Source organism: Ambystoma mexicanum, chromosome 2q (genome assembly GCF_040938575.1).
Source record: "Ambystoma mexicanum isolate Mex_15411 chromosome 2q, UKY_AmexF1_1, whole genome shotgun sequence".
In the NCBI taxonomy this organism is placed as follows: Eukaryota; Metazoa; Chordata; class Amphibia; order Caudata; family Ambystomatidae; genus Ambystoma; species Ambystoma mexicanum.
Genome location: NC_090924.1, coordinates 305,208,258 through 305,224,643, shown reverse-complemented (window position 1 = coordinate 305,224,643; position 16,386 = coordinate 305,208,258). Strand labels below are relative to the sequence as shown.

The 16,386-nt window shown below is 44.8% G+C and overlaps 1 protein-coding gene across 2 annotated transcripts in view; it reads left to right on the top strand.

The window, feature by feature from the left end:
• CHTF18 (chromosome transmission fidelity factor 18) overlaps positions 1–16,386 on the top strand; it is a 1,093,968-nt gene that overhangs the window by 43,562 nt on the left and 1,034,020 nt on the right. For both annotated transcript variants that reach the window (XM_069647269.1, XM_069647267.1), the window contains exons 3-4: positions 11,604–11,745; positions 12,550–12,745. In XM_069647269.1, the coding sequence (XP_069503370.1) occupies positions 11,604–11,745; positions 12,550–12,745 (338 nt within the window). The remainder of the gene's footprint in view (positions 1–11,603; positions 11,746–12,549; positions 12,746–16,386) is intronic.

The window sequence follows — 16,386 nt, the reverse complement described above, 5'->3', positions numbered from 1 at the left end:
ATACCCTGGGAATGACTACTGTCTCCCAGGGCATGTAAAGTCACCATTGGCTTTACTAGTCCCAAATTATGAACAGAAACCAGTACAAACCATCATATTGTGGACGTACTTGTCGGGGCAATTCGATTGCCCCGGGGTCTGTTATTCGAGGGGGCACGTCTCCGTCCCCCCCTAATCGAGTTTTGGCTGGTTGCAGTGGATACTACTTTTTATATTCGACCGCGAATATATCTCTATGGGATTTTCCCATTGTTCGAGGCTACCAACTTTAATTATTTAATTCCTATAGCCTCGAACATACCGCAGGGTTATTTATTTAATATTAATTCACCGGTTGGTATTTTTTTGCCAGAACTCTATTCTAAAATGGCGTTTGTGTTCTCTTCTGTGACTCCAACCCAAGTCGAGCCCTTTGTTCCACTTGTGGCGGGCTTCTCCACAGAAGCCTCCAAAAGTGGTGCCACTCTGTCCGGGTACCACAGGGGGTGTGGGAGGGTGTTTAGGCACCCTGGACTGAGTTGCCGTGGCAACTCAAGTCGCACTCTTGTGTGATTGGCCCAAGTGGTGAGCCGGCCGGCTCACCACTCAGCATGTTTGATTGACAGCTAGGCTGAATGAATCGGGGTTTCTTGCATAAAAGCAGGGCTTTTGGGACTGGAACTTCAGAAGTCGCCACAGGACCTGAGAATCCGAAGAGGGAGAAGCTGAGCCGACCTGCAACGACGACACCACCGGTGGAGCCCTGCTTAACCGTCTCACCACTTCCCGACGACAGAGGAGATCTTCTTGCCGGAGAGTCTCTTCCCCTTGAGCTGGTGGGGACAACCAGTTTGCTTTCCTTTTCGCCTACCAGGACGTCTAGTGGTCGAATTGCCCGTGCCAAGCACCCCGGCAACCAGATAGCCACTTACCACTGAACCGCGAAAGATAGGACCGCTCCTTTTGAATCGAGAAACTCCGTGGCTGGTTTCTTCCCTGGCAGCACAACGACCTCCTGCTCTCCTCCCCGACGAGAACTTCTCTTCTGCCGGACGAAGCACCGACTCGCAACTGCTGCCAGGAAGAACTGCCACCGCTGGAGTGTTCTCACCTTTTCAAGGTACTGTGTCCGCCTGGCCTCCCTTTCTATAGATTGCTATAAGGTGACAGTAAATCCTTAACCTTCTAAACTGGGCTGGCCTCTTGACCATCTAACTGGTCCCTTTCTTTTGGTCCAACTTCTTTCTGAACCTTTTCAAGACTTTTGTGCACTTTTCAACCGTGTGACCTTGGACACATTTTGTTCTGATCCTCTTAAAGTGGATCCGGCTTTCTGAACTCTAACCTCACGGTTTGATTCTGCCTTCCTCTCTCGTTGTGTTCTTTTGAAAGTGTTGGGATCTGTTTCAATTTATGCTCTGCCTTTCTCTCCCTTTTAAACCGAATTATTAGAGTGCCATCTGCGTTAAGCGCTCACCGCTGTCTGAAAATAAGTGGTGCTTTACTTAAGACTTGTCTAATATTCTTTTAAGGGAGTGTATATACTTTAGTGACTGTGTTTTTGAACTTGCTTGATATTCGTGCCAGTGTGTTTTCATAGATGTGTTTTTAAATAAATAATTATATATCTTTTTCACCAAAGCTCTGGTCGGTGTTTGCTTTTTCTACTGTGTTTACCTGCCCTATTGTGTATGCTCTGTATACTGCCTAACTCTTCTTGAGAGAGGTCTGACTGCTCAGCCACACCTACCAGGTAAATCTGGGTGGTGCAGACTGCTACCAATTGGGTTTACTGCTAACTCCTGTAGTCCTAAACGTTTTGCAGTGGTCCCTAAGGGAACTGCACAGATTCCTGCCTAACAGGGACTTAAAGAATATTTATCCCCCACCTCCTAGCTTGCTTCCATGTTGCTTTGGTGAAATGGCAGAAGCTTACCATATCTTGGATGGGGAGACTCCACGCAGTTAAAATGGTGTGCCTTCCAAGGCTCCTATATTCATTTCCAAATGCTTCCACTGAAACTCCCAGAGGCATTCTTCAGAGAAATAAAAAGGGCCATTCTAAGATTCTTATGGCAAGGGAAAAAGGCAAGGGTAGCATGCAAGTTCCTCATTTTACCCAAAGAAAAAGGAGGGTTTGGTCTCCCTGATCTGAGATTATATTACCGCGCAGTGCAAATAAGGGTACTGATTCCCCACTTGAGAGGCAGGAAAGAGTTGCAGTGGATACACCTTGATAATCACAACCTATCCCCTGCCACTATCTCGGAATGGCTGCTGGTCCCTAGGAATAAATTACTCTGAAGACTCTGAAACCACCCCATACTAGGCACGATATGGGAAATCTGGAGGGGGGGCAGACATGAAGGGTGTTACCACGTGGCCTTCTCCTCTAAGCCACATGTGGGCTCCGGGAGTGCATGACGTAAACCCTAACCATGCACGATTCCAACCCTGGTTTGATGCGAGCCTTGAGAGGGTGGGTCAATTATGGAAGGGTGGTGCCTTCCTCACGATTACGGAACTGGAAGAGGCGCTGGGAATACACCCATTACCTGTTTTTGTTTTTTTGCAACATAAGGGCACCCTCAGGAGGAAGGATGGCGTGAGAAAGTACAAAGAGACCTCACCCCATTTGAGAAATTGCTTGACACAGTTAGAGAGACCAAGGAGATGGATCTCGAGCATGTACAGAGCACTGTTAGATACTGGGAGGGATCAACTACTAACTTGAAGCATAGATGGGAACGAGATTTAGGCAGAGAATTGGATGAAGAATTGTGGGCGAAAATATGTAAAGGAACTTCACAAGTGTCTATAGCGGCTCAATATAAATTGCATGCCATCAAGTTAATTCACAGGTGGCAATACGACCCTCACATGCTGTCGAGAATGTTTCAAACCATGAGCCCTTTGTTCTGGCGCCAATGTGGGGAAGAGAGCCAACTACTGCCACATGTGGTTGGAGTGTCCCCGGGTTCAAGTGTTTTGGAAGGAGCTCCTTGATTGGATCAAGCAGATGGATGGGATCTCCTGCGAGGCTGCTCCTCTAATGATACTGTTCGGTTTGGAAGAATGTGAGGGTGAAATGAGCAGAATGAATGGAATTGTCGTCCCCTTGCTGCTCGCTGCACGAGCCTGCTTGGTGATCAAATGGAAAGCGGGAATTGTCCCGAGCAAGAAATAGTGGGTTGGTGTTGCAAAAAACATTTACACAATGGAACGAATCACTGCAGCCCTCCACGGGAGAGCAGCTCAGAATTAGTTGATGTGGAATGATTTTGTCAATGAGTGCGTGCCCAACCCCAAACAAGGGTCGACATAGAAGGAATGATAGATGAGCCGCTCCCAAATGTGGAAATGATTGTTCTACGAAATGCGTGCACCTGGGAACTCTGGGGATAGGCAATTATCTGTACCATCACCACCCAGACTGGACAATGACATAAGACAATAAGGAAAGTGGCTCTCATACAACCATTAAGATAAACTCACACAATATGCGGACTAAGAGAAGAAATTGTGTTCTGAGGGGGTGGGAGGAGGGTTGGGGGGAAGAAGGGAAGTTATGTTATTGTTTAAGGTTGCAGTTCATCTGGAAGAGGGGGCAGTAGAAAAGATATAGCTGGTTGTAATGCGTTCCAAGTGATGTCTGTATATTATTTTGTTTCACAAAAACCTAATAAAATTCCCTCACCTTTGTACCTGTTGTGCACTTCCGGCATCCCTTGCCGCCGCAGGTACGTGAGCTCGCACAGTCCGGAACTACAGTTCCCAGAGTGCTCTCACGTCCACTTATAGAAACGTCAGGCGCTTCAGCGCCAGCGCTTCTGCAACAAAGCCGGTCTACGCCGGTCCACGGCGTCCAACGGCCAACAGCTAGAAACACTGCCGGATTCCAAATACAGGCTTGCAGCTAAAAGCCAGGTATGGGTTACCCACATCTTAATGGGTTAATATTCCGAACTGCTATCTTACAACAGCAAGGGTTAGTCCAACATTTTCTTACACACAGAAATGAGCCACCCGACCCAACCACAACACAGACAAGAAGTAAAATAACTAAAGCTACCACTATCAACAAAACAGACCAGGAGACAGAAGCTGACAATGTCCACCTTAAAATTGCACTACTAAACACCAGGTCTATGCCTAAACATGCACAAGAAATCCACGATTATATCATTGACGAGAAATTAGATATTTTATGCTTAACAGAAACATGGCTACAAGAGCCAGTTGGACCTACTATAGACACTGCAGTTCCAACAAACTACAACATCTACCTAAAAAATAGAGAAACTGGAAAGGGTGGAGGTGTGGCGATCATCGCAAAAAACTCACTCAAACTCTTTGCCACCCCAATTCAGTGCTCAGGTTGCGAGGTTATTCACCTCAAACTGTCTCCTACTCCAAATAACTGCATTAACATAATCACTATATATAGACCCCCATCTTTAATATCAGAATTTAATGACAAGATTGTGACCTTAATAAACAACCTTAAATCTATCAACACAGAGATCATACTGTTAGGTGACATAAACAGATGGAGGGGTAATCAACAGGATCAACAAGCCATAATCCTTGAAGAGGATTTTGAGAACAGCGACTTCTCTATCATTAACAATGGCCCTACGGCAACCACAGGGAACCAGCTTGATTGGATTGTCACAAATAACAATAAAGCTACCATGCTTGGCTCTTACCGTTGCATATGGTCGGACCATTTCAAAATTGAAATCTCACTATCGTTGAACTTTAAAAAGGAAAAACCAGCTAACCTACCAAAACCAGTTCTTGCTAGGAATCTGAAAAAAATCACAAGCAATATGCTTTCAGAGGAAATGCAGAGAATCATGACCATCACTAACGACAAAGACCATAGTGTACAAATAATATCAACTTACAACCAAGGCATGTTAAAACTACTAGACCTCCATTCCCCTCTAAAAGAAAAAAAAGTCAGGCACAATTCCAATCACCAAAAATGGTTCACCGCTGAAGCGATTAAGCTTAAAGGACAAAAGGAACCTTGAAAGGAAATGGCTAAAAGATCCCACCGAAATTAATAAAACAAATTGGAAGACGGCAGACCAAACATACAAATCTAAGCTCATAGATTTGAAGAAAAACTACTATAACGATATCATTAGCACTGCGGCAAACTCCACCGGAAAGCTTTTCCAGATACTCAAATCCATAGACGAACCCATAACACTCACCCCACCCTTCCAACCAACTGAAATCGACTGCGAGAATGTTCAGACTGCATTCCAAAACAAAATTGCTAAAGCCAGAGAAACCATCATTAACTGCCTAACCACAAACACTTCATTTAAAACCCACCTTAAAGAAAACAAAAACGAGACAGAAATCCCAAAATTTCAATTCAGGTCCATCACACTCGATATAATGAAGAAAACACACTCTTCTATGAGGTGCACTTCATGTTCGGAAAATGTCCTACCACCTAAATTTATTCTAGAAAACCCTGAAATCTTTGCCCCTTTCTTCACAAGAATGGTAAATGCATCATTCAGGGATCGAACTTTACCTAACATCATTAAAACAGTCACGGTCACTCCTTTACCAAAAAAAACTGATCTAAACCAACAGGACCCAGCCAATCTCAGAACTATCACGAACTGCAACTTTCCATTAAAGATTATGGCTAAAATAGCTACTGAACAACTCCAAAGCTATGTAGACGAAAACAACTTACTACACCAACAGCAGTCCGGATTCAGATCCAGCCATAGTACCGAGTCCGCGCTATTAGACCTCCAGACCGAAATGCTGTCTATCTTGGACAAAGGCAAATCAGGACTATTAATATTATTGGCCCTATCGGCAGCATTTGATCTGCTACATCACACACAGCTCTGGGAGGCCCTTGAAAACTCAGGCAATTGTTCACCAGGGGCAATTGAATGGATTGCTTCATTCTTGCAAAACAGACAATCCAGGATTGTCTGGGGAGACAAAACATCAAACACAAAATTGGTTGACTGCTGTGTCCCTCAAGGGGCCAGTTTTTCCCCCTTTGCTCTTTAATCTCTACATGTGCTGCCTTTGCACCATGTTATCTCAGATGGGTATTTTCCTTACCAATTTTGCTGATGATACCCAATTGGTGTTTGAACTCAGTGGGGACTACAAATTGGACAACGACAGACTCTCATCCCTATACAACACCATTGAGTGTTGGATAAAAGAAAATTGGATGTGCTTAAACAGCTCCATAACGGAGCTTATGATATTCGGCTCTACACAGGCCAGAAAGAAATTGAGTCCATCTTACTCCTCGTTCTCTATCAAGAACATCCAAATTCCTATATCAGTAAAAGTGAAGACCCTAGGAGTGTATCTTCAAGCTTCACTGGGGGCTGAAACTCACACTGCCTACCTTAAGAAAAACTGTCAGTACCACCAAATTCTCCTCAAAAAAATCAGACCGTTACTAGATCAAAAAAACAGCACGACCATCGCTAGAGCCACCATACTGTCTAGACTAGATTATGGTAACTCCCTTCTTTTAGGAGCCAACAGTAAATGTCAAAGATGCCAAACAATCTAAAATAATGCCGTCAGAACGATCACAGGAAGAACTTGGAGAGAACACATCTCCAGTGAAAGGAAGGCTCTCCATTGGTTGGCTATGAAGGAGAGAATCTCCTTTAAATCTCTCACCATGGTTTGTCACTGTTTTATATGGCAAAGCTCCGGTCTACCTCAAAAAACAATTCAAGTGGTACAAGCCACTCAGACAGCTTAGATCTTCTAACACAGGTAAACTGCAAACCACCAAAACGCAAAAGAAGCACGGCCTTGGCAAGGCCTTTCCGACCCTGAGTATTGAAAAATGGAATGAACTTCCCACTTCACTGAAACTCGAACCCAACCACCTCCTCTTCAGAAAAAAACTGAACACTACTTTTTAAATGAATCCTGGAAACATTCCTTACTGAATTATAAGGTAACACTGATCATCACACATAGTGTCGCGTCCTAAATCTCTGTTGTCTTGTCTTCTCGTAAGCGCTCTGATGCCTGCGGGCTTTCAGCGCTATATAAATAAATAAATAAATAAAATATTTTACAAAAAGTGAAGGAAGCACAGAAATATAGTGCTGTGTACAACCAAGAAAGGGAGTGGTTGCGCAGAAACCAATATGCAGTGATTCAGCAGTTTAAATGGTAGGAATATACAGTTTTAACAGTGGTGTTCAAAGGTTTTTTATAAATAAAATGTGGCGGTAGGCTGTAGCAGATAAGCCTGGCGAGATGATCTTGTACAGAGTGTGCTAGAAGTCTGAAGCAAACGCCTCACACTCGGAACTGTATTTTTCTAGTTTTGAAAACATGTTTTGTGATTTAGAAAATGTGTAAAACACCTAGTCCTGCTAATTGACATACCATGAGGTCATTTAATTATTGTGCAATGCTTTCTTTTCTATAAAAATTGACAAGCTCTGAGTCTTTGCACTGCTAACTGGCATCTGTAGCATGGGTAAACTGCTCCCAGCCGGCTGAAGAAAAATAAAACCTTTTGCTGTCTGCACAATTCCGTCTCTGAAAGGGCTTGCATTGAGTTATGACTGAGAAGACACCTCTTCAACAGAAGGGAGCCCGAAGCCAAGTGCAGGGTGCTGAGGCAGACTGCTCGAGGGGCGGGGCGGTGTAGCTTGGCCCCTGTATGACACAAGAGACCAGGCGGCCAGTCGTATTAGCGCGATGGGGGGCATTAACAAGGAAGGGGGAGAGGGAAAGGGGAGATGGTGGTGGTGGTAGTAGTAGGAAAAGAGGATGGTCTTGAGAAGCTTCCGGGAACTTAAGGCGATCCAGCTCAAGTCTGAGAGGGACAGGAAAGTCGTTCCAGAGGGAGGCTCCCGCCGAAGAAAGAGATCTGCCCCGTACTCTCTGCTTGGAGAAACAACTGACCTGCAGAGAGTGGGAGCTGGAGGACTGAAGGACTCTGGTAGTGCAGTATTAAGTGATAGAAAGTTAAATGTCTCGGGCCCCAAAAATTCTTGTGGCTGATGCAGAGGGTCTTGAATTTGATCCTTGCATTCACTGGGAGCCAGTGGAGAGCTTGTAGGGCTGGAGAGATGCGGTCCCTGGGCTTGAGGCCAAGGATAGGTCTTGCAGTCCTATTCTGGGTTAATTGAAAAGGGGTGAAAGGAGGAAAGAGTAAGATTAAGGAAGAGGCTGTTGCAATAGTCCAGCCTGGAGAGGACCAGAGCTCTAGAGACATTGAGTTTCTGGGGGAAGGTGAGGAAAGGGAGAATGCCTCTGAGGAGGTGAAGCTGGAAGTGAGCCTTCGTGGCAAGGTCATATATGAGAGTGAGAGAGAGTGAGAGAGAGTGAGAGAGAGTGAGAGAGAGTGAGAGAGAGTGAGAGAGAGTGAGAGAGAGTGAGAGAGAGTGAGAGAGAGTGAGAGAGAGTGAGAGAGAGTGAGTGAGTGAGTGAGAGTGAGAAAAAAATAATAAATAAAAACACCCACTCTGAGACTGACTTAAGGCCTCACAAGAAGGTGAGGGAAGGGAACCCAAGGAGGGAGGCCAGAGAGTAGGGGAGAAGCAAAGGAGGAGGGAGGACCAATGAGCAGAATCTCGGTCTTACTGGCATTGAGACAAAGATCATTAGCAGCACACCCTGCCTGAATAGCGGTCAGACTATCTGGAATGAGAGAGGAGGGAAGGGCAGATAATTATCCTTGGCTGGTCAGGTGCACTGGAATAGACAGCTGAACATAGTTTTTGGCAAAATTCCTAAATGCAATTGAAGGATGGAGAATTGTTGTTGACTCGCCTGAAGCCAAATACAGCAATGTCTGCTTGAAATCCATTTCTGTCAAACTTCCTAGTTGCCACTGAAGGACACACCCATGTCTTTTGCCATGCTTTTACCCTGCATTTTACATCACATTGAGAAAGGTATTGAGGTATTCATTGATTGAGGCAGAGGCCTCTATGAGATTGCCTATCATGATTTGGAGAGGCAGGCAGTTGATTTCTAAGGTGACTTGGATTTCTTGGAGAAGGTTGATCAGTCTTATTCTTGATTTGAGGTAGAGGCAAATGACAATGGTTCAACTTTTCCATTAACGGTTTATTGCATTTTAAAGTGTGTTGTGTTAGTAATGATGATAATTATGTTTCTTTATTACAAATTTCTCATAATTAATTATTTTTATATGCGAGTGCAAGACACCATTCATTGAGTGTTCATTACTGAGGGATATCAGATGATTTTGAACATGAATATTAAGTGTGGGCCATTTATTTAAATTGCTGTGTTTTGATGTATTAAACAAGGTACATGTCTTTTTTAATACACACCAAGGCTTAATGGATGGTCTAAACAATGGACTATCAATATAAATATTTGTGACATTGGTAAACCTTTCCTGTGTTGCCAATTGTGAGCAACCGCCTACTTTATGGTTTGTTGCCTGCTCTCATCTCTGTTGCACAATGACAGGTACTTGCATTTCCGTACCCTTTCACAGCCCCGTTGGGGTGTCATGGACACTCCCTTGGGGGTGGAGGCAAGGCTTTGGAGGTAGGGGTGATAACATCAGTTCTGTGAGTGGCAGCATAAGGGTTGTAAAGTTAGGGAAGGATAAAGAATGGAGTTGGGGTGATTGTGGAGGTTTAGTTAGAGGTTTGGGCCATATTTAGCATTACAACCTCATATCTTTTTGTGTATTTTTAAAAAATAGCTTTTTTGACTACCTTACTACTGGCAACATTGTTACACTTTGCATTGCTTGTATTGAACTACTAAATATTTTTAAACTACTTTTGCTCACTACATTTTCACATGACATTTTCCTGGGGACATTTGCACATAGAGCTCTTACAAAGAGAGTGTCCTTTTCCATTGTGAAGGACATCACTGGTGAAGCACTTAAACTGCTTGTTTCTATCAAAACATCCCTCACACAAGGCCTCTTCCCTGATGCACTGAAAATCGGACCGGTCTTCCGTCTGCTGAAGAAACCTGCACTTGACCCAAATGACCTGGCCAACTATCGCCTTATCACGCATTTACCCTTCTCGGCTAAGTGACTTAGACGACCTTTGCAATCCAATTGCATTAAAAGATCACTGAACAATTTCTTACAGGGCCATCAATCGAGTTTCTGACCATTATGCAGCACAGGCACTGCCAGCCGCCAAGTTGTTGATGACTCTTTACACATTCTGGACAAATCGGAAACACTGCTTACTCGTCCTTCTGCACTACTCTGCTGCCTTCAATGCTGTTGATTCCAAAGTCGTCCTCAACGTCCTGGCCACGAGTAAGAGTATGCGCTTCTACGAAAACTGTCCTGCAATGGTTTTCCTGCTACGTCTCCAAAAAAGAGCAACTCGTTCACATGGGCATGTACAGATTAGGTGCTGCCCAATAAATTGCAGCATTCCACAAGGCTCCATCCTGTTCCCTGCCATCTTTAACCTCTATTTGGATCCTCTGGGGCAACTCCTCGCCAACACTGACTTCTAGATATACCAATATGCATGTGACACAGTTTTACCAAGAGAACAATTTCATCAGTGACATCCATAATCTCCAGCACTGTCTGTCCCTCATTGAAGCCTGGATGTCAAGTGATTACCTGAAGCTTAACCTTACAAAAAGACCAACATAATATTCCTATCAATTTCCAGCAAGCATGCCCCAGTCCAGAATTGTTGGACTAAAACGAAGCTCTCCAGATTTATGCCTCAAATCCCACCCTGTGCAAAATCTCTTGAATTTATCTTGGACTGTGAGCATTTCTACAAAGGCAAGCCTTTAATTCCTGCTCTAAGCTTCAGACAAGCTGTCCAATATCTTGCGTTTTCTACCTGACTGGCAACACCCTACTAGCACGACTCCCACAGCCCCTATGAACGCTGTTCCGCAGTCTGTAGTACTCCTCATCACAGGACAAAAAAATGTAACACCCCTCCCTCAAGGAACTGCACTGACTACCCCTTTGAGCATGTATCACCTAGAAAGCTGCCACAACAAAATTACCACGCTACCTGGTCGAGAAACTCCATCTCCAGAGGCCAGTTCACCATAAGAAGCGACATCCACACCAGACTGGAAACCAAGAAATACAGGATGGAAAAAACAGAAAAACTGGCCTTCTCCTGCCATGCACTATGTCTCTGGAGTGAGTTATCAACAAATAGATGACCTGCCCCTTCTTTCCTACACTTTAGGAAGGACCTGAAGCCCATATTCTTCAAAGAGCATCTCACAATCGCTGATCGCTCCGCTCTACTCTACGCTGATTTACCTTACATTCTGTAGCCCATTCCCTCCAATGCTCCCCCAATCTATCCCAGCTCCTATGCTACTCCCGCACCCTTTCTTGTAACATCTTGGATGTGTACCTTAAGTACAGCACTCCATTGTTTCCCAGCTAGGGTTGTGCTTTATAAATAAAATAAATGCATACGTTCTCTTCTAGGCTCCGGGCCAGCCTGCATTTCCCATGTTCCTGGCAGGGCAGACTCAGCCCCTTCATCCTTTTGAAGACAATATTGTGTCATTAATTTGGTAATAATGGCAGGTTGCGATATAAAACCCTATTAATTGTTATTTCTGTGTGTGTTTTGTAGCTCCAAAGCCCAAACGGCCTCGGCTGGAAGCGGTGAAGAAACTGGACTTTGGCGCAAAAGAAGACTGCTTTTTGCCTGATATATCCAGTGATGATATAACCCCACCTTCTACCCCTGAAAACACCAAAAGACCAAGCCTGAGGTAAAACACGTCTTTATTTTGACATACGAAGTGCTGTATGATCTGACAAATGTTGCCAACGCTCAACCTAACATTGAGTCGAGTACTGTGGCAGATTTAGAAAGGTAGATCTTCAGTCACCATCTTCCTAGTTGGCCTATGGTTTTCCCAATGTTTACCAATTAAGACTTATTTTGGCTCCCACCGTCTATGAAACATACATGCACGTGGATTGATAAGTCAGTCGGATCATCAAGGGTTTACTATTGCAAATAATCTTCTTGATTACAACTGTTTCTCACTCCCAGAGGTTATAAAGGTATTTCGGAATCTACACTGTTATGCACATATTGTTGTGCCCTCCCTGAACCCCTAGAGTTTTTGGATTGCAACTCCCACCAGCCCAAGCCACAATTGTTGCTAATGGTCATGGGATTTGTCATCCAAAACATCTGGCGGGTTTCAAGTTGTGCACCCACAGTAAGGTATACTGTGTGCTAGTGACTGAATGAGAGCACCCTGGCCGGAATGTCAAATAAGGAGGTATCTGATAAAGAATGCCTTCTGAAATATTTCGTGCACACGATGCCAAAATTCTCAATCTCCAGCTACACTTTATAGCCTCATTTGCTGCGTTGCCTAAATGTTCTTTCACTAATCACCACAATAAATGCTGTAAGCAAAACCTTTTGTTTCCAATCACAGTTGAATGAAAAATTGGGAGGACAGAGAAGCCACTTTTGGCTTCAAGAGGGGCTATATGGATGCATGTATTAATGGAACCCCACACCCTGTTTGTAAGTTATTTTCTACATGTGTTTCTAGAAATACAAAGTTCTTGGCAGCTGAACCTTTGGAGATCAGCGACATGGCTCCGTTGCACATGACCCCTATGGGGAGGGACCGGAAACGGGTGCAGAACCGCCCTCCCATCTTTGAGGAGTATATCCATGTCACTGCTGCAGACGGAAAGCGAGCCTACATGACTTTAAAGGAAGACACCCAGGGTTCTGAAGTTGAGGTGAGTTTTGGGTGGCGATAAGAGAGTTTGAGGTAGAGACAGATATTGTGCCGTTTACTCTGAAGCAATCATCAACTGTTCTTGAAAGTCTCTGTATAAATTGTAAGGATGCAGAAGGAGGAGATTGACACAAAGGTGGCATAGTGTTTGCTATATACTTTTATTTAAGATCAAAATAAGTGAAACCCTAACTTTCCCTAACTCTAAGCTGGATTTCCCTACTTCCACTAAAATACTAAGGTTTTGGTCAGGCAGGTTGTCCATATAAATTAATAGCCCACCGTCATTTGTCAAAAAGCCTACTTCTGTGCCTCGCACTTAAAACTAAAGAGGTAGTGTGTCGTCTTGGTCCAGAAGAATGGTTCCCTTCTTCTGGACAGCAGATCACAGTTCCAGTTGTTAGGTGGGATCTTTACCTGAGGGAATGACTCCCTTCCCCAGGTATCAATCCCTTTCCAAGGCACAGAACAAAGCTTCAGGTTGTAATGCCAACAAGCAGTAAAGTTCTCAATTCAACTCCAAAGGTAAAGTCCAGTGCAAACATCTACATTCCTTACTGGCCATAGTTGCGTCTTCACTATTGGGTTCCTGGAAAATGCCTCCCTTTTCCAGGTATCTTTTTCCTGGTGTTCCATCACCAGGGGAGTGACTTCCTTCCCCTGACTGCAATATTTAAATAAACAAAGGATTGCTGGCTTTGCATCAACAATGATTATTTCTTCCATCACTGGTTTCATCCTTCTTGCCAACTCTATTACCAGGAGAATGATTCCCTTCTGGTGTCTGTCCCTCAGTGTTTTCCCCACAGAAAGCCAGGGGGAATGACTCCCTTCCCCTGGACTCTTTTCACTTGGTTTCACGCTTTCACAATGCCAGGGAAATTGCTCCCTTTCCCTGGCCTTCCTCGGCTTTGTTCTCACACTCTTGGCTTTTACTTTCATAGTTCACAACACGAGGGGGAATGACCCCTGTCGCCTGGCCTTTCTCATATATAAACTTGTTGGTGCAGGGCCCAGACCCACACTTCTTTGGGGTTTTGTCTGGACAGACCAGCTTCACTCACTTGCCGGGTACTGCCACGAAAAAGATGGCTAGTGAGGATCTCCTCCTCAAGTTGCAGGTCCCGACCCCATTTTCTCTTCTGTATTTTCTTCCTGATATACCTGGTTCACTCTCCTGCCAGGTACTATCATATGGATGGCCAATTGCTTAAGATATTTCCCGTGGGTATATCTTGACCCCATACCCCGCGTTTAAGGTTTTTCATGCCCCTTTTCTCGATCAATGTACCTTCTGGGACTCTGCCGGGCTTTCTCTGTCGGTCGCGTACTTCTCCGACTTGTTTGGCTTCTCGCGTTCTTGTACTGCTGCAGCGGCGGCTCCAGCGACTCTGCAGTGCTTCTCTCTGGGTGGGTTGCGTGTCTTGCCATGACTGCATTGTCCGGTTACTGATTCCACCTGGAACTCTGCTTTTCTGGTTCCTTGGTCTATCCAGTCACACTGACCGGATAGGGATGCCTCGGCTCCTTTGCACACGCCTCACTCAGTAGCAGCCTTTCTCTTGCACACTCGATGTCCTCCAGACTCGTGGATCCATCCGGCAGGGTGCGACAAAAAAGGTAAGTCTTTCCTCTCTTTTTATGTTGAATGAGCGATGACTGCTAGAATGCTGATCAAGTTCTTAGGACGACTCTTCATTTATCCGCACCTTCTCTTCGTCTCAGTATCGGTCAAGGAGATCTTCATTAAGCCATCCCTACTCTTCCTCCCGCTGGGTAGCACTTCCAGGGGGACTATCAGGTAGTGGCCTGGCCCCATGGGAAGGGGCTCCCCCTCAGGAAGAAGCGACGACATATCAGTATTCGTCATAAATTCAAGTTTTAGAGCGCTGGCGGTCTTGGGAGCTGTGACGGTTCATAAAAAGAACACAGACTTTTTCCATCTCACTGCTGATATTTATTTAATGAAAGGCGAAAACGCCTATCTTTCCCTATTTTAAGGGTGTTCACTACCTAACAAAACTTAGGTGCTTGTCAGTCGTCAGTGAAGAGTCCAAATCAAGATTAGTCCACTGTCCAAACAAACCTATTCTAACCTTATCACTATTAGAACAACAAAAGCACAGGAGAATGACTCCCTTCTCCTGTGAGGTGGTTTTTCAGCAAGTTAAGTTCAATAAGGTATCCTTGGTAACTACTTTTCTCAAATCACACAGTTCTGATGCGGGGTTCTTCAAGATTACAACTGTCTCTTTCACTCGATTACTCTTTCTTCCTTCTTGTTCTCTTCTTTTTTTTATTCTAGTTGTGTTTGCCTCTCTCCTTTCATGGGACACGTTTATTACTTTTGACTGGATTGTGTCCTCCATGTATTCCTCATCTTATGATATTTCCATATCCAACTTCAGCTGCTTCGGAATTTCTTTCCAGCAGAGGGCGCTGCTCGTCGATGTCGGTCGACTCGATGTCCTTGGAGGCCTCCGCCTCAATGTCATCTATGGTATAATACGCGTGCAGCGACCGTTGGCTTCAGTTCAGTTTTTTCCGCTAAAGTTATTGCTTCGGATACGGTACGCTTCTGTTCCATATCGAGAATCTTAGAATATATTGTTGAAAATGGCATCATCATCAGCGTCTTCGACTCCGAGATCAGGGCATAAGAAGTGCCAAGATTGTGGGGCTAAGATGTCCCTTACGGACCCCCATGGGGTGTGTCTGTGGTGCCTCGTTTCCTCTCGCGCTACCTTCGACTGTAAGGCCTGAGTATCGATGACGGTGAAAGCCCTGAAAGAGCGAAGAGGAAAATTAGCGGCTGGTCGGTCAAAATCCCCTCCAACCTCATCAAAAAAGGTGTCTTCAAACGAGTCGAGAAATGTTTCTCCTCGTAAAAAGACTAAGAGGTCGAGATCGCGCAGTGGTTCTCATCACTCGTCATCTTCACGACGATTGAGGAAAAGGCACCATAGGTTGACGTAGAGTTCCTCCCCAGAACGGGTTATATGCCCGACGAAATCTGCCTCTGCGGCAGAGTGTGAGAAGTTCAGAGTAAAAATGATGCAGGTTTTTGAGAATGCAGCCTTGACCCCCTCAAACCCATGAAAGCCATGCCCAGGTCGAAAAACTCGACAAGAAAAAAGATAAGGGCAAAAACTGTGCGCCTTTGGGCCCGAAAGACAAAGAAAAATCTCCTCGAGAGCGGTCGAAGGATCCCTCGTGTTGAGACAAATCTTCCTCGAGGAAGAAGTTATCGACGTCACCGGCGCTTAAAGACTCCTCATCGAACCGTGACGGGTCCTTGATGCCGAAACGCTGACTGTGCCGAAATCCTCGACTTCGACTGTGTCGAAGATTTCAGCGCCACCATCAACGCCATAGAGGATCACAGAAAAGACATATGCACCTTTACCAAGAAAGGACTTTTTTGAGTCACTTTCTTCAATTTAACAGGAAGCAGACCATTGTTCAGATGATTCACAACCTTTTGGTCTCCAATATGGAACACCTGGGGTCCCTGAGTCTTTGATCTCAGAATCAAGGCTAAAAAAGTATCAGAGTCCCTGCAGAATGCAAGTGGACTAGATGCATCCCCAGAATTAGTTTGGGAGACCAGACCCTACTGACCATGCTGAAGGGCCTTTTATT